The sequence below is a fragment of the Silurus aristotelis genome (assembly GCF_946808225.1).
Source record: "Silurus aristotelis genome assembly, chromosome: 15".
Classification (NCBI taxonomy): domain Eukaryota; kingdom Metazoa; phylum Chordata; class Actinopteri; order Siluriformes; family Siluridae; genus Silurus; species Silurus aristotelis.
In genome coordinates, this window is record NC_139588.1 from 302,639 (window position 1) to 319,154 (window position 16,516).

The following is a 16,516-nucleotide window of genomic DNA, read 5'->3' on the forward strand; positions in this document are numbered from 1 at the left end:
TGTTGTGCTACTAGGGCCCTGATGTGGAACACTGTGCTGCCACTACAGCTCTAGTGCTAATTATGTTGTGCTACTATGACTCTAATCCAAATGACCTTGGCCAACTATGGCTCTAAGTCAAATGATGCTCGGCTACTATGGCTCTAATTCAAATCATGTTGTGCTGTTATGGCCCTAGTGGGAAACACTGTTCCGCTACTGTGGCCCAAATTCAATTCATGCTGTGCTGTCCTGGCCCTGATGTTAAACACTGATGTGCTACTGTAGCTCTAATGCTAATTATGTAACGCTGATATGACTCCAATAAAAATCATGTGGGCCAACTATGGGTCTAAGTTAATATATGTTGTGCCTCTAGGGCCCTGATGTGGAACACTGAGCTGCTACTACAGCTCTAGAGCTAATTATGTAGTGCTACTATGACTTTAATCCAAATGATCTTGGCCAACTGTGCTGTTATAGCCCTAGTGGGAAACACTGTTCCGCTACTGTGGCCCAAATTCAATTTATGCTGTGCTGTCCTGGCCCTGATGTAAAACACTGTTGTGCTACTGTAGCTCTAATGAGAATTATGTAGTACTGATATGACTAATTCAAAGTACGTTGTGCTGCTAGGGACCCCAGCCCTGATGTGGCTACACGGCCCTGGTGTGAAACACTATACTGCTACTATAGCTCTAATGCTAACTATGTTGTGCTACTATGACTCTAATACAAATTATGTTGTGCTGCTAGGGCCTTGATGTGAAACACTGTACTACTACTATAGCTCTAATGCTAATTATGTAGTGCTGCTATGACTATAATTCAAATTATGTTGGCAAACTATGGCTCTAATTTAAAATACGTTGTGCCTCTAGGGCCCTGATGTGAAACACTGTGCTGCTACTGTAGCTCTAATGCTAACTGTGCTTCACGTCAGGGCCCTAGCAGCACAACATAACTTTAGTTAGAGTCATAGTTAGCTATAGTAGCAGAACAATGTTGTGCAGAACAATGTTGTGCTACTATGACTCTAACTCGAGTTATGTTGTGCTGTTAGGGCCCTGATGTGAAACACTGTACTGCTACTATAGCTCTAATGCTAACTGTGTTTCACATCAGGGCACTAACAGCACAACATACCTTGAGTTAGAGTCATAGTAGCACAACATTGTTCTGCTACTGTAGCTCTAATGCTAACTATGTTGTGCTACTATGGCTCTAATACAAATTATGTTGTGCTGCTAGGGCCCTGATGTAAAACACTGTACTGCTACTATAGCGCTAATGCTAATTATGTTGTGCTGCTATGACTATATTTCAAATTATGTCGGCCAACTATGGCTCTAATTTAAATCATGTTTTGCTACTATGTCTCTAATTTAAAATATGTTGTGCCTCTAGGGCCCTGATGTAAAACAATGTGCTGCTACTATAGCCCTGATGCTAATTATGTAATGCCGTTATGACAATACAAATCATGTGGGCCAACTATGACTCGAATTCAATTTACGTTGTGCTGCTAGGGCCCTGATGTGAAACACTGTACAGCAACTATAGCTCTAATGCTAATTACAGTGCTGTTATGACTATAATTCAGATTATGTTGCACTGCTATATAGCCCTGATGTGAAACACTGTTAGCATTAGAGCTATAGGAGCAGAACAGTGTATCCCACCAGGGCCCTAGTAGCACAACATTATTTGAATTGGAGTCATAGTAGCACAACAGTTAGCAGAACAATGGTGTGCTACTATGACTCCAATTCAAATAATGCTGTGCTGCTATGGTTCTAATTCAAATTATGTAGTGCTGCTAGGGCCCTGATGGGAAACACGGTTGTGTGACTATGGCCCTAATTCAAAAGATGATGTGCAAATATAGCTCAAAATTAAATTATGTTGTGCTGTTCTGCAAATATAGCTCTAATGCTAATTATGCAATGCTGCCATGACTATAATTCAAATGATGCTGTACTACTGTATCTCTAATGCTAAGGTTTGTTTACTTACCTCGTTATACAAAAGGTCATAGTCAGCGGGCGGGGAGAATTGCTGCCCCCGCAAAGAAGACCGCTCTTTGTATGAAAAAATGGGTGGCTCTTAAAAGAGCCGTTGGTTTTTATCTTAAAGACGGCGATAACACGCTTTACTTTGAGCTGGTGTACTTGGTGACGGCCTTTGTGCCCTCGGACACGGCATGCTTTGCAAGTTCACCGGGAAGCAACAGGCGCACGGCGGTCTGGATTTCCCTGGAAGTGATGGTGGACCGCTTGTTGTAGTGAGCGAGACGAGAAGACTCACCGGCGATGCGCTCGAAAATGTCGTTTACGAAGGAATTCATGATGCCCATAGCCTTAGAAGAGATGCCGGTATCAGGGTGCACCTGCTTCAGAACCTTGTACACGTAGATAGCGTAGCTCTCCTTCCTTGACTTTCTGCGCTTCTTGCCTCCTTTGCCGGCCGTCTTCGTGACAGCCTTCTTGGAGCCCTTCTTGGGTGCGGTCTTTGCTGGATCAGTAGGCATAATGCTGCTTCTCGAGGAAACTGCGAGAGAATGAAAAAGGGCCGCCTCGCCGCCTCTCTATTTACAGACCTGCATTGTAATTACGTACAAGGGAAAGGAGTCGTATTATTGGTCACAAATCCAAACCTCATCATACAAGGCTCCGCCCTCGTCCCATCCTCTCCCGTTCCCTCTCCCCCGCCTCTGAGCTACGCTTTGTTTCCCTGCCCGCCGTTTTGTGCGCGCACACGCACAGACAAATATGAAGTATATATATATATATATATATATATATATATATATATATAAAGAGCGAGACTTTGAGACAAAACTGTAGTGCTTGTGCAACATTTTACCTTATTAGAATATATCTATAATTATTTCAAATTCCATTAGTCACATACACTTGAGAAAATAGTTATTTCCTCCCCTTCTCCGCCACACACACACACACACACACACACACACACACACACACAGTAAAAGAAACAATAGCTCATTTTGTAATATTTGGGTGGCTCTTAAAAGAGCCGGTGTGTTCACGTTATTTGGTAGATAAGCGTTTAACCGCCGAAGCCGTAAAGAGTGCGTCCCTGGCGTTTCAGGGCATACACCACATCCATAGCGGTGACGGTCTTTCTCTTCGCATGCTCGGTGTATGTGACTGCATCGCGGATGACGTTCTCCAAGAACACCTTCAGTACACCACGAGTCTCCTCGTAGATCAGACCGGATATACGTTTAACACCACCACGGCGAGCCAGACGGCGGATAGCCGGCTTAGTGATACCCTGGATATTATCGCGCAGAACCTTACGATGGCGTTTAGCGCCTCCTTTACCGAGTCCCTTGCCACCCTTTCCTCTTCCAGACATGGTCCCGCTCTCACAAAGTCAAGCTGCTCAATAAAGAAGCCCCGCGCAATGCCCGCCTATTTATTCTCTCTCCACAGGACCTAGTTGAGAACAGGCGAGGGGGCGGACCTAAAACCAACGATCACACAAAACAATGTCTTCAAAGCGAAACGCCACAGCCGTTAACATGCTAGAGTCTTGTACTTCCTCAGGCTTTTTGTCCACACAAACATAGTGATATAGAAATAGTAATAGTCATGTAGTGGAATTGATTTAATTTGGTTTTTGCTCACAGCATGGTACACTTAATGCAGTTCAACACACAAATATTTGAATTGAGAATTATAATTAGAAAAACTGTTTTGACTCAGTTGCAATTTTTATTTCAGTAGAAGTATAAATCAAATTGCAGTTCTTGTTGCATTAAGTAGGCTTATATCATCATGAGGAATGCAAACTATTGCACACACTATGCTTTCAGTTACTTACACACTGTGCCACTACTGACCAGAAAGGTGTAAACCTGATGGGGGACAAAATATTGAGCTACTGTACATATGCAATTAAAAGGTTTTCGCTTATCCCAACTCATCTGGAAGCTGGGGTCAGAGCGCAGGGTCAGCCATGGTACAGCGCCCCTGGAGCTGATAGGGCTAAGTGCCTTGCTCAAGGGCTCAACAGTGGTAGCTTGGCAGTGCTGGGGCTTGAACCGCTGACCTTGTGATCAGTAACCCAGAGCCTTAACCACTGGACTACCACTGCCCTGCTTACACCACTACCAGTAGTAGTAGTAGTAGCGTTAATCTTGTACTATACTTTTCAACACACAAGAAATATAGCATGACTATTGTAGGAATGGCCCATGATTATTATTAATATTAACAAGCATTATTCTCATTTCTATTAATGTGGTACTTTTTGCATTAGCAGTAGTAGCAATAGTAGTAGTCGTATTAGTAGTAGAAGTAGTAGTAGTAGTAGTAGTAGTAGTCAGTTATCCATACATCTCTCACATAGACCAGGAGATTATGGTAATATTTGCATCAAGCATCAGAATGAGTGAGCATTGTGTGTACCTACATGGGCTGTAGAACATTGAGTAAATATATGTATATTATTTATCCAATTCAATAGGACGAAGTTTCAGAGACAGATGATGCTTCAGATACACAGTCACTTCTACAGCACCAATATTTTGATGGCACCTTAAAAAAGGGAGAAATGTTCCTTTATTGAGAAAACATATATGCAGATGCAAATACGAGTGCAGGAACAGGAACTCACAAATCATTCGTGAACATCATTCCACCACAGCAGGAGCTGACAAGCTGAGCAAACCCAGTGCTCAATCTGCACTAGTGTCCAGAAGTATATGGACAGGGCCACACACTTTGTCTGGGAGTGTATGCATCTTTTACCTATGCTGCAAAATATGCGGTAAGGTCTCTATGTGTGACCGGTTTAATGGCTTTTAAAATAAAGACAAATAGACAGGCATACATAATGGGTTAATTTTAAATCCGAAGACACGCCCACTGCTGCAGAGTTGCGCTTTGACATTGAGCACACCTGTGCCACGTAATTAGTTCAGCGTGCTCTTGGCTTTATAAAAAGCACTGTTGAGTTTGGCTCTTTGATACCTTTCCTATCTGTAGGCTGTGTGGCTAGAGAAGGTATTTTTGCGTATACTGTCCTGTTGCGGCCCCCTGGTGAGATGGTTGTTTTATTTGACTTTATTAGTTGCTGATCATGGTCTGAATGTGTGTTTGTAGGGATGTGTGCATGAACGCAGGTAGCATATAGTGACAATAGTTTAACCCCTGTTTATGAGGTAGGCAACTTAATTGTGGGTTATTTATGGGAGAGGGAAACCTTTTTGAAGTGTTTTATTTGTTAGTTTTTCAGGTGCGGCAAAGAGTGCTAGCTGCTGGTTTCTAGAGACTTCTACAAGCTGGTTTCTAGAGACTTCTACAAGCTGGTTTCTAGAGACTTCTACAAGCTGGTTTCTAGAGACTTCTACAAGCTGGTTTCTAGAGACTTCTACAAGCTGGTTTCTAGAGACTTCTACAAGCTGGTTTCTAGAGACTTCTACAAGCTGGTTTCTAGAGACTTCTACAAGCTGGTTTCTAGAGACTTCTACAAGCTGGTTTCTAGAGACTTCTACAAGCTGGTTTCTAGAGACTTCTACAAGCTGGTTTCTAGAGACTTCTACAAGCTGGTTTCTAGAGACTTCTACAAGCTGGTTTCTAGAGACTTCTACAAGCTGGTTTATAAACCCTATTTAGACTTTTGGTGTACAGTTGGGACTAAGCGGACGTCGCGGTAGTAAACCGCTATGTTACTGAGTGTTTTTAACAGATTATTTTGCGCACCGTTCTTTGTACTATGTTTGAGTGAGGACATGGATATTTATCTCTGGTGCAAGTGTATTAAAATAACAGGCTTTGTATTTTTGCTCTGTGAGCCACTTGTATACTTTTTAAATATTAATCGGGAGTTACCAGTTTTGCTGTACTGTGTTTTTCTTTGTGGGTATATAAGTTTGTGCCATTTATGTAATTGTTTCCACATGTAATTATCTGATGAGCCGTGATTTGAGACTTAAACAAAGAAACCAAAAAATAAACCAAAAACAAAGCCAACACACAAAAATACTCTCCCCTTCTGTTTAAGAATTATGCACTGATTTGCTGGGTGTTTTGTCCCTTCTGTTTAAAAAGTGGAATTAATCTAGTCTCTCCAATTGTGGGTAAATAACTGGTAAGCTGTAAATGGTATTTTAAAATATTTGTAAGCATTTTCTGTGAAATAAACTTGTACTATTTTTGGAAAGTCACGTCTCTGTCTTTAACCCCATCCGAACCAGCAGGGTCCTTCATATTTTTGTAACTTTTTGGTTTAATTTTTCTTTTGCGTTCAATTTATTTTCCTGGGTGAATAAATAACCCAGGTGGCGTAGTCGGTTCCTTTTTATTTCTAATACCTTTAACCAAAGGTTACAATTGTATTTGGACAGTGTCACGCTGACTTGTACAGACTGTCAATCAAACTATTATTCTAGAACTTGGCGCATCACGACACATTTTTCTTGGTAACTGCTCCACTGTCACAGAGTGTGTATGCTCACTGAGTGCTCACCTGAATAGGAAATGCAGTGTATGCTATATATCTCTGTTTATATTTCCTAATCATTTGATGAAGTGAACAATTCCTTTGACTTGACTTCGGTAATCAACAAAAGGTAGAGAGGAATGTGCACTTTCTAGATTTGGTCCCACAATAGCAGTCAAGACCGATGCAGAACTACACACCATGCTGCATTAAGCAATCATTATTATTATTTATGGTATTCATCAAACCCTATTCTTAACTCATTCCTCAACTTACTAAGAATAATTATTAGGATCATGGTTGGTGGTGGTGGTAGTAGTAGTAAATGTAGTAGAAGAACTGGGTCTGAGATGAGATCAGAAAAAACAAACAACATTCACAAATTAAACCTTAAAAAATTAGTCCAAAAACATTTCATACTAGTGTTTAAGGGTATACAGGGTTTCTTCCTAAAGTGAACTGTGAGTCCCTTTTTGTCTCGCTTCGTGTTTATCTAATAGGCCAGTAGAACACGTCATATATATATATATCAAATTGCATTAGTGCCCATAACTATAGTCACAAGTTCCTAGATCATTTGAATATTTGTGTGTGCGTGTGTTTGTTTGGACAACAGAAGAGATTTGGGAAGAGCAAGAAATAAAACCAAACAATGTTGCACAATATCCTGGAAAGTGTCAGTATATTTGTACTGTGTTACAATTTGAAGAGAGAAACAGAGTGAGAGTCAATAATGTCACATTAGATTAACATGTGTGTGTCTCTCATTTCAGCAGGTTGTTTGTTGAATTTAGCTCAGCTTATACTACAGTTAGCCCTGTCAACAGCTTGGCATCAGCACACATCTCTGTAACTGGACCCTGGACTTGCTTGAACACCTTCACCTTCTCCAGTCCCACACTCAGGGATGCGTATTGTACCCTTACTTATATTCACTTTTCCACTAATGAGTGCTTACCTGCCTAAGCCTTAGAAAGCATCATCAAGTTTGCTGATGACACCACGAATGGTAGGCCTGATCAGAGGTAAAGATGAGACGGCTTTCAGGGAGGAGATCCAGCGCCTAGTAATTCACACCAACAGAGATGTTGTGGAGTGTGAATTCAGCCTCAAGTTACTTTAAGGCCTTATCTTCGAGGATCTCACCTGGTCACTGAACTCTTCTCTCTACTTCGCACACCCATGACTTTAGTACCACTCATATTACATCACTTCAATACCAGAACCTTTTTAAATGCGTTTCTTGCACATCCTTTCTGAACTGCTGCTATATTGCTCCTTTGCAGAACACTTTTTCTTTTTCTTTACATTTTTGCTACTCTTCAATTTTGTTCAATTTGTCTTGTCACAACAGGTTCACTGGCGGAGCTATTATGTGTTTTATGGATTGTCCTGCACTGACTTGTGTTGTCTTGCACTGTCTTGTGTTGTCTTTGCACTGTTTGCACCAGGTTGCACACATGCACTTTATGTGGCAAGGACACTTACCAGCCCTGTGTGTTCTGTTTCTGGAATTGTTGTTTAATGTAGCATCAGGGCTGGGATGCAAAGGGTCCGTTGTCTCATTTCACTGTGTACTGCGTCAGCTATATATGGTTGAAATGACAATAAAAGCTTCTTGACCTGACCTCTTGACTTGTCTCAACAACGCCTGTGATTGCTGAGGACACTTTAAAAGTCCTGTCTGTGCTACAGGATACTGGAGAACTTCTTCAGCTGTACCATTTCTGTGTGGTACAGCAACTGCACTGCTCCAGGCCCTATAAAATAAAATGGAAAATAAAAATCTCCCAATGAATCATTGGCAATCAGCTCCCCATCTTGGAGAACATTCACAAGAAACACTGTCTGGAAAGGTCTAGTCAAGTCTAGTTTATTTGTATAGCGCTTTTCACAACAGACATTGTATCAAAGCAGCTTTACAGAAAACAACAGTGAAGGTGAATGGTGTGCGTTTGTCCCTGATGAGCAAGCCGTGGCGACAGTGGCAAGGAAAAACTCCCTTAGATGATATGAGGAAGAAACCTTGAGAGGAACCAGACTCAAAGGGGAACCCATCCTCATATGGGTGACATCAAGAGTTTGGTCATAAATCTTTCAACAATACAGAACAATTTGTGATCATCATAGATCCAGCATCAGCTTCTCCATGCCAGGGCCTTTAAACACTCGGCATCTACTTCTCCATGGTCATCCGTAGGTCCATAATCTTCACGAGGTGGGACGTGACTGGAGCTGGCCAAACCTCAGGATGCCTCGGGATGGGGAGAGAGAGAGAAGCAGTGGAAAGGAATTAGCGTAGCTGCTGTTCATGATATTAACAGCACAAATTGATAATGTGCATGTGCTCATGTATTCTGGAGCACAAACTTATGATATGTGATGTGTGTTATGTGTAGGCTTTGCTAAAAAGATATGTTTTTAATCTACACTTAAACTGGGAGAGTGTGTCTGAACCCCGAACACTGTCAGGAAGACTAATTCCAGAGTTTAGGAGCTAAATGTGAAAATGCTCTACCGCCTTTAGTGGACTTTGCTATTCTAGGAACTACTAGAAGCCCAGAGTTTTGAGATCTCAGGGAGCGTGACGGATTGTAGCGTGTTAAGAGACTGGATAGATACATGGGAGCCAAACCATTTAGTGCTTTATAAGTGAGTAGCAGTAGTTTGTAGTCTATTCGAAACTTAACAGGAAGCCAATGTAGGGACGATAAGATTGGGGTTATATGATCGTATTTTCTTGACCTAGTAAAAACTCTTGCTGCTGCATTCTGAACTAACTGAAGCTTGTTTATTAATGACGCAGGACATCCACCTAGTAATGCATTACAGTAGTCTATTCTGGAGGTCATAAACGCATGGACGAGCTTCTCTGCATCGGATATAGACATGTTTCTTAACTTAGAAATATTTCTAAGGTGAAAGAAGGCTGTTTTTGTAACTTGATTGATGTGATTTTTAAAAGATAAGTTGCTGTCTAAAATAACTCCCAGGTCTTTTACCGTTGAACTAGTGGTTACAGAACAAAGGGCGCAGCAGTTGTCTGTGCAGAGCTCACAAGATCATCAAGGACCCTTCACATCCCAGTCACAAACTGTTTAACCTCCATCCATCAAGATCCAGATACAGAAACATACGCACCAGAACCAGCAGGATCAGGGACAGCTTTATTTCCATCCACCATCACCACACTGAACTCTACACTACACCGTTAGATCACTGTATAAGCACTGTATATGTAAATGTTACATATTGTTTTTTGTATACTCCGCATTCTCTACACATATTGTGCCTCACTTCCATCTGCACTACTATTATATTTGTGTATCTGTATATACCTTACTGTACATCCTGCCACATTCATGTATATACAGATATATATTTCTATCTATCTAACGAACCTCTGAGCAGATGCTAAATGCATTCTCTTAGCTCTGTACATGTATCTTGCACAATGACAATAAAGTCAACAATAAATCTAATCTAAAATATAATATAAAATTACACTAGTGTCCATGAGTACTTGGAGAGGGCCACTATTCATTCATTTCATTGTGTTGCTCTTGGTATTGCACATTTTCCCACACAAATACATATACACATATACATGTGTGTGTGTGTGTGTGTGTGGTCAGGTTTGGACGTATATGCACGACAACGAAAGAGAACATACATACAGTGCTTTAGATTCATGTTATGTCAAATTGTTCCTAACGCATAAAAACATGTTTAAATGGTCAGAATCGTAGTCAGCATACTAAAGTTATATGTGAGAGAATTAATACTATGATGAATGCAATTTATTGTTTTGTTTGTTTTTTTGTCTCCCTTAGAATACAAACGATAACACGAGAATGGGAGGTGACACTTTGGCCACAAGATGGCAGTCACGCTCCGTGCAGAACAGCAAGCGACCTTCTTTTTGCATTTATTATTATTATTAATATTATTACTGTCGCCAAGTATTAAAATAATCTATAATAAAATACACAAAATGCTCAGCGACAGAGCCACAAAATCAAAGGTTTGCCGAAGCACTCCAATCTAAGAACTAGTTATATATATATATAAAATCATTTGTTTAAAACAACCACGGTATAAACTTGCTCGTTTTACTGAGACAATGAGGTGGCTCTTAAAAGAGCCTTTGTGTATACTGGACAGAGTTATTGTTTAAGCGCGCTCTCCGCGAATACGGCGGGCCAGCTGAATGTCCTTGGGCATGATGGTCACTCTCTTGGCGTGGATGGCGCACAGGTTGGTGTCCTCGAACAGGCCGACCAAGTATGCCTCGCTCGCCTCCTGCAAAGCCATTACAGCGGAGCTCTGGAAACGCAAGTCAGTCTTGAAGTCTTGAGCAATTTCTCTCACCAGGCGCTGGAAGGGCAGCTTGCGGATGAGCAGCTCAGTAGACTTCTGATAGCGACGGATCTCTCTCAAAGCCACGGTGCCGGGCCTGTAACGGTGAGGCTTCTTCACGCCGCCGGTAGCCGGAGCGCTCTTGCGAGCAGCCTTGGTGGCGAGCTGCTTCCTGGGCGCCTTGCCACCAGTGGATTTACGGGCAGTCTGCTTAGTTCTTGCCATAGCGTTGAGCTGTGCACTTCGCGGAAGAAAAACAGAATGAAAAGCGCTAGCAAACGCTGGCTTTTTAAGCCTGAACGACGCCTCGCGTTCATTGGGCGTCTCGAAACCTCTCGTCTTGCATTGGATCGATCGCTATACGTCACTCGACGATTATTGGCTTAGACCTAGTCAGCGCCACAGTTTGAACACCCCACCCCACCCTCCTTCCCTCCCTCCCTCGGCTCTCTTGCACAGCACTGTTTTCCTCTGTTCTATAGTTACACAAAGACGGCCGTCGCAATTTGGAAAAAAATTAAAAATACTTCGTTATATTTATGCTTCTAAGTCACTAATGAGAATGGCATGATTATTAGACTATTCCAATGGGTTTTATTAAATGTGATTCTCTTGGGTGCAACTTTCTAGAATGAATACAATTATATACACAAAGTAACAAACTTGCACTTTTTGAGTCAAAGTGGGTGGCTCTTAAAAGAGCCTTTGGGTACTGACAAACACAGCATTGGACGTCTTTACTTGGTCTTGACAGCCTTCTCAGTCTTCTTAGGCAGAAGTACAGCCTGAATATTAGGCAGCACACCACCCTGAGCGATGGTCACTCCGCCGAGCAGTTTGTTCAGCTCCTCATCGTTACGCACGGCGAGTTGCAAGTGTCGGGGAATGATACGAGTCTTCTTGTTATCACGGGCAGCGTTACCAGCCAACTCCAGAATCTCAGCGGTCAGATACTCCAGCACAGCCGCCAGGTAAACGGGAGCGCCGGCACCGACGCGCTCAGCGTAGTTGCCTTTACGCAGAAGCCTGTGCACACGGCCTACAGGAAACTGCAGTCCTGCCCTGGATGAGCGAGTCTTGGCCTTGGCCCTGGCTTTGCCACCGGTTTTGCCTCTTCCACTCATTTTGCTGTAGATCAGATTTGTTCAAGGAACAAGTCGATAATAGTGAACGCTTCGCGCTGAAAACTCAGTGATATAGGCAACACAGCCACTCTCTCATTGGCTTAGAACACCATGTGATCAACATCCAATCACAAATGCACAAATGGTGACACTCATTCAGCTTTAGCCTAACAACCCCCCCCCCCCCCCCCCCCGCACACACACACACACACACACACACACACACACCTCCCCTTCCCTAATAGTCTCTGTGTGTGTGTGTGTGTGTGTGTGTGTGTGTGTGTGACTGAGGATTGAGCGCGCGCTCATGGGAGACACAGGTATCAGGAAACAACATTCATGTGAAATGTGTACAACGACACATATATCATATAATCATAAGCATCTCTATAACTACTACATAGTTTGCGTATCCATATGTCATAAATCCCTATCTTGTATTCGCTTTCACTTTCATCATGGGAGGATTCAAAATGTTGCTCTTTGGGGGAAAATATAGGTGGCTCTTAAAAGAGCCGTTTAGTTAAGGTAGACATGAAATAAACAAACATGTTTACTTCTTCTTGGGCGCTGTCTTTTTCGCCTTTGCAGCCTTGGGCTTCGCCGCTTTGGGCTTCACGGTCTTTGCTTTCTTGGGGCTCTTGGCTGCTTTTTTAGGAGTTGCCGGCTTTTTCGCTTTCTTCGGGCTCTTGGTGGCTTTTTTAGCAGCCGCTGCGGGCTTCTTTGCCTTCTTCGGGGACTTCTTGGCGGCGGCAACAGGTTTCTTGGCCGCCACCTTCTTGGGCTTCTTCGCCGCGGCGGGTTTCTTCGCCTTAACAGCGACGGGCTTCTTCGCCTTAGTTGCGGTCTTCTTTGCGGGCTTCTTGGCTTCGGTCTGCTTCTTGTTTAGCTTGAAAGAGCCAGACGCGCCGGTCCCTTTGGTCTGTAGAAGAGTTCCCTTCAACACGAGACCCTTGACAGCGAGCTTGACGCGGGAGTTGTTCTTCTCCACGTCGTATCCGCCGGCGGCCAAGGCTTTCTTCAGGGCGGCGAGCGACACACCGCTCCTCTCCTTGGACGAGGAAACCGCTTTGACGATGAGCTCGCCGACGCTGGGGCCGGCTTTCTTGGCCCTCGACGCTGCTTTCTTTTTTGGCGCTTTAGCCGGCGCGGCGGCGGGCGCGGGAGCAACTTCTGCCATCTCTCTAGTATCTGTAGTATCTCAGTGCGAGTCAGACTCTGTATACGCTGTGTAACACACAGAAACCTCCCGCCCCTCTGCTGGTGGGCCGGTCTTAAAACCGAGCATGAGAACGTTGTAGACTCAACCGGGCAGCCGCCGCTTCCGCGACACGCTCGCGAGTGTGTTTTCTCGCAGCGTTTCTCGTCGTAAATAAGACGCCGAAGACAAGATCCCGCGCTATTATGCACACATTTCGCGCGTACGGGCTTGCAAGTGTTCCGCGAGGCCCGTCATGGCCGAATAGAGAGCAGTGGTCGCTCGCGTTTTGCACGGAAGTGCACCGCGCGCCTGGCGCTCGAGCCGGCGCTCGGCGCATTTTGTGCAGAGTGCAGTGTAAAAAGGGTTGAGTTACATCCATGTCGGCGGAACAGCGTGTGTTTCACGTGAACGGCGAGCCTTGTCAATGTGTCTGACGCATTGGCAGTGTGTGAATGCTGTGCGTAGTATTGGGAACGCTGGCTCTTGTGGGCTGTGTGAAGCACGTGTTAGTGTATGGAGCAGGTGTGCAAACTCCCCGTGTGCCTCCCGCAGCCGGACTCCCTATGTCTTTGTCATCGTCTGGTCTTCGCCACTAGGCATGGCACGCCTCGTGCATGGCCCCGTGCTCTAGTAGTCCCAGGCCGACAGGTGTGCCTCGTTGCCCGCTTAACCCTAATTCCAATCAGGTCAGGCTGTGCTAACCTTAACTCGAACAGTGCCAACCCTTACACTAACTCCATGTCATTCAGGCTGCGCCAACCCTAACTCTATGTCATTCAGGCTGCGCTAACCCTAATTCGAACAGTGGCAACCCTAACCCTAACTCCATGTCACTCAAGGCTGCGCTAACCCTAATTAGAGCAGTGCCAACCCTAACCCTAACTCCATGTCTTTCAGGCTGCGCTAACCCTAATTCGAACAGCACTAACCCTTACCCTGTTCCATTCAGGCCGCTCTAACCCTCAATTGAAAAGTGGTAATCCTAACCCTACCTTTGTGCTGCACTAAGCCAAACTCAAATTAAGTTGTTCTGCTATGGCCTTAATGTGAAACACTGTTGTACTACTACAGCTCTAAAGCTAACTATGTAGTCTTACTATGACTCCAATTCAAAAGATGTTGTGCCACTATGGCAGTAATATAAATTATGTCGTGCGGCCATGGCCCAAATTCAAATTATGTTGTTTTACTATAGCCCTAATTCAGATTCTGTTGTGCTACTATGCCTCTGAATAGAAGTATGTTGTGCTGCGCTGGCCCTGATGTGGATCAATGTTCTTCAACTATAGCTCTAATGCTAATTCAGTTGCGCTACTATGATTCTAATTCAAATTTTTTTGGCCAACTATGGCTCTAAGTCAAATGATGGCGTGCTACTGTAGTTCCAATTTAAAATATGTTGTGCTGCTAGGGCCTTGATGTCAAACACTTTTGTGCTACAGTAGCTCTAATGCTAATAATGTAGTGCTGATGTGACTCTAATTAAAATTATGTTAGCCAACTATGACTCTAATTCGAATTATGTTGTGCTACTATGGCTCTAATTCAAATAATGTTGTGCTGCTATGGCCCTAGTGGGAAACACTGTTCTGCTACTGTGGCTCAAATTCAATTCATGCTGTGCTGTCCTGGCCCTGATGTAAAACACTGATGTGCCACTGTAGCTCTAATGCTAATTATGTAACGCCGATATGACTCCAATACTAATCATGTGGGCCAACTATGGGTCTAAGTTAATATATGTTGTGCCTCTAGGGCCCTAATATGAAACACTGTACTGCTACTATAGCTCTAATGCTAACTGTGATTCACATCACGGACCTACCAGCACAACATAGGTAGCATTATACCCATAGTAGCAGAACAATGTTGTGCTACTATGACTTTAATTCAAATTCGGTTGTGCTGATAGGGCCCTGATGTGAAACACTGTGCTGCCACTACAGCTCTAGTGCTAATTATGTTGTGCTACTATGACTATAATCCAAATGATCTTGGCCAAATATGGCTCTAAGTCAAATGATGCTCTGCTACTATGGCTCTAATTCAAATCATGTTGTGCTGTTATGGCCCTAGTGGGAAACACTGTTCCGCTACTTTGGCCCAAATTCAATTCATGCTGTGCTGTCCTGGCCCTGATGTTAAACACTGATGTGCCACTGTAGCTCTAATGCTAACTATGTAATGCTGATATGACTCCAATACAAATCATGTGGGCCAACTATGGGTTGGCCCTAGTAGCACAACACAATTTGAATTAAAGTCATAGTAGCACAACATTGTTCTACTACTGTAGCTCTAATGCTAACTATGTTGTGCTACTATGGCTCTAATACAAATTATGTTATGCTGCTAGGGCCCTGATGTGAAACACTGTACTGCTACTATAGCTCTAATGCTAATTATGTAGTGCTGCTATAACTATAATTCAACTTATGTTGGCCAACTATGACTCTAATTCAAATTACGTTGTGCTACCATGGCTCTAATTTGAAATATGTTGTGCCTCTAGGACCCCGAAGTAAAACAATGTGCTGCTACTATAGCCCTAATGCTAATTGTGTAGTGCTGCTATGACTCTAAGTCAATTTATGTGTGCCAACTATGGCTCTGAGTCAAATTATGTTGGCCAACTATGGCTCTAATTTCAATTTTGTTTTGCTGCTATGGCCCTAGTGGGAAACACTGTTCCGCTACTGTGGCCCAATTTCAAATAATGTTGTGCTGTCCTGGCCCTGATGTAAAACACTGTTGTGCTACTGTAGCTCTAATGCTAAATATGTAGTGCTGATATGACTCTAATACAATGTACAGTGTGCTACTATGCCTCTCTTTCAAATTATGGTGTGCTGCGAGGGACCCTAGCCCTGATGTGGCTATGGGGCTACAGGGCCCTGGTGTGAAACATCAGGGACCTAGCAGCACAACATAACTTGAGTTAGAGTCAAAGTTACCATTAGAGCTATAGTAGCAGAACAATGTTGTGCTACTATGACTCTAACTCGAGTTATGTTGTGCTACTAGGGCCCTGATGTGAAACACTGTAATGCTACTATAGCGCTAATGCTAACTGTGTTTCACATCAGGGCCCTAGCAGCACAACATAATTTGTATTATAGCCATAGTAGCACAACATAGTTAGCATTAGAGCTATAGTAGCAGAACAACCCTAATTCGAACAGTGCTAACCCTAACTCCATGTCACTCAGGCTGCGCTAACCCTAATTCGAACAGTGCCAACCCCAACCCTAACCCTAACTCCATGTCATTCAGGCTGCGCTAACCCTAATTCGAACAGTGCCAACCCTAACCCTAAACCTAACTCCATGTCACTGAGGCTGCGCTAACCCTAATTCGAACAGTGCCAACCCTAACCCTA

The 16,516-nt window shown here is 43.5% G+C and overlaps 5 protein-coding genes and 1 pseudogene across 14 annotated transcripts in view; all 6 read right to left on the reverse strand.

Moving 5' to 3' along the window:
• Window positions 1-16,516, reverse strand: part of LOC310738056 (uncharacterized protein) — a 491,148-nt gene that overhangs the window by 42,900 nt on the left and 431,732 nt on the right. The gene's annotated exons all lie outside the window — the stretch shown is intronic.
• On the reverse strand, window positions 2,078-2,525 carry LOC310738222 (histone H2B pseudogene; annotated as a pseudogene). Its single transcript has one exon. The product of its transcript is annotated as a histone H2B pseudogene (transcript).
• Window positions 3,052-3,363, reverse strand: LOC310738257 (histone H4; the record flags this gene model as incomplete). The annotated part of the gene is made up of 1 exon (XM_083563242.1): window positions 3,052-3,363. One exon carries the CDS (start codon window positions 3,361-3,363, stop codon window positions 3,052-3,054), a length of 312 nt encoding a protein of 103 aa, XP_083419368.1.
• On the reverse strand, window positions 10,582-11,056 carry LOC310738185 (histone H3.2). The gene has a single exon (XM_083563190.1). It carries the CDS (start codon window positions 11,035-11,037, stop codon window positions 10,627-10,629), a length of 411 nt encoding a protein of 136 aa, XP_083419316.1. The 5' UTR covers window positions 11,038-11,056; the 3' UTR covers window positions 10,582-10,626.
• Window positions 11,550-11,990, reverse strand: LOC310738206 (histone H2A; the record flags this gene model as incomplete). Its single annotated transcript, XM_083563209.1, has 1 exon — window positions 11,550-11,990. The coding sequence occupies exon 1, from the start codon at window positions 11,934-11,936 to the stop codon at window positions 11,550-11,552; it is 387 nt and encodes a 128-aa protein (XP_083419335.1). The 5' UTR covers window positions 11,937-11,990.
• Window positions 12,490-13,116, reverse strand: LOC310738149 (histone H1-like; the record flags this gene model as incomplete). The annotated part of the gene is made up of 1 exon (XM_083563147.1): window positions 12,490-13,116. The coding sequence occupies one exon, from the start codon at window positions 13,114-13,116 to the stop codon at window positions 12,490-12,492; it is 627 nt and encodes a 208-aa protein (XP_083419273.1).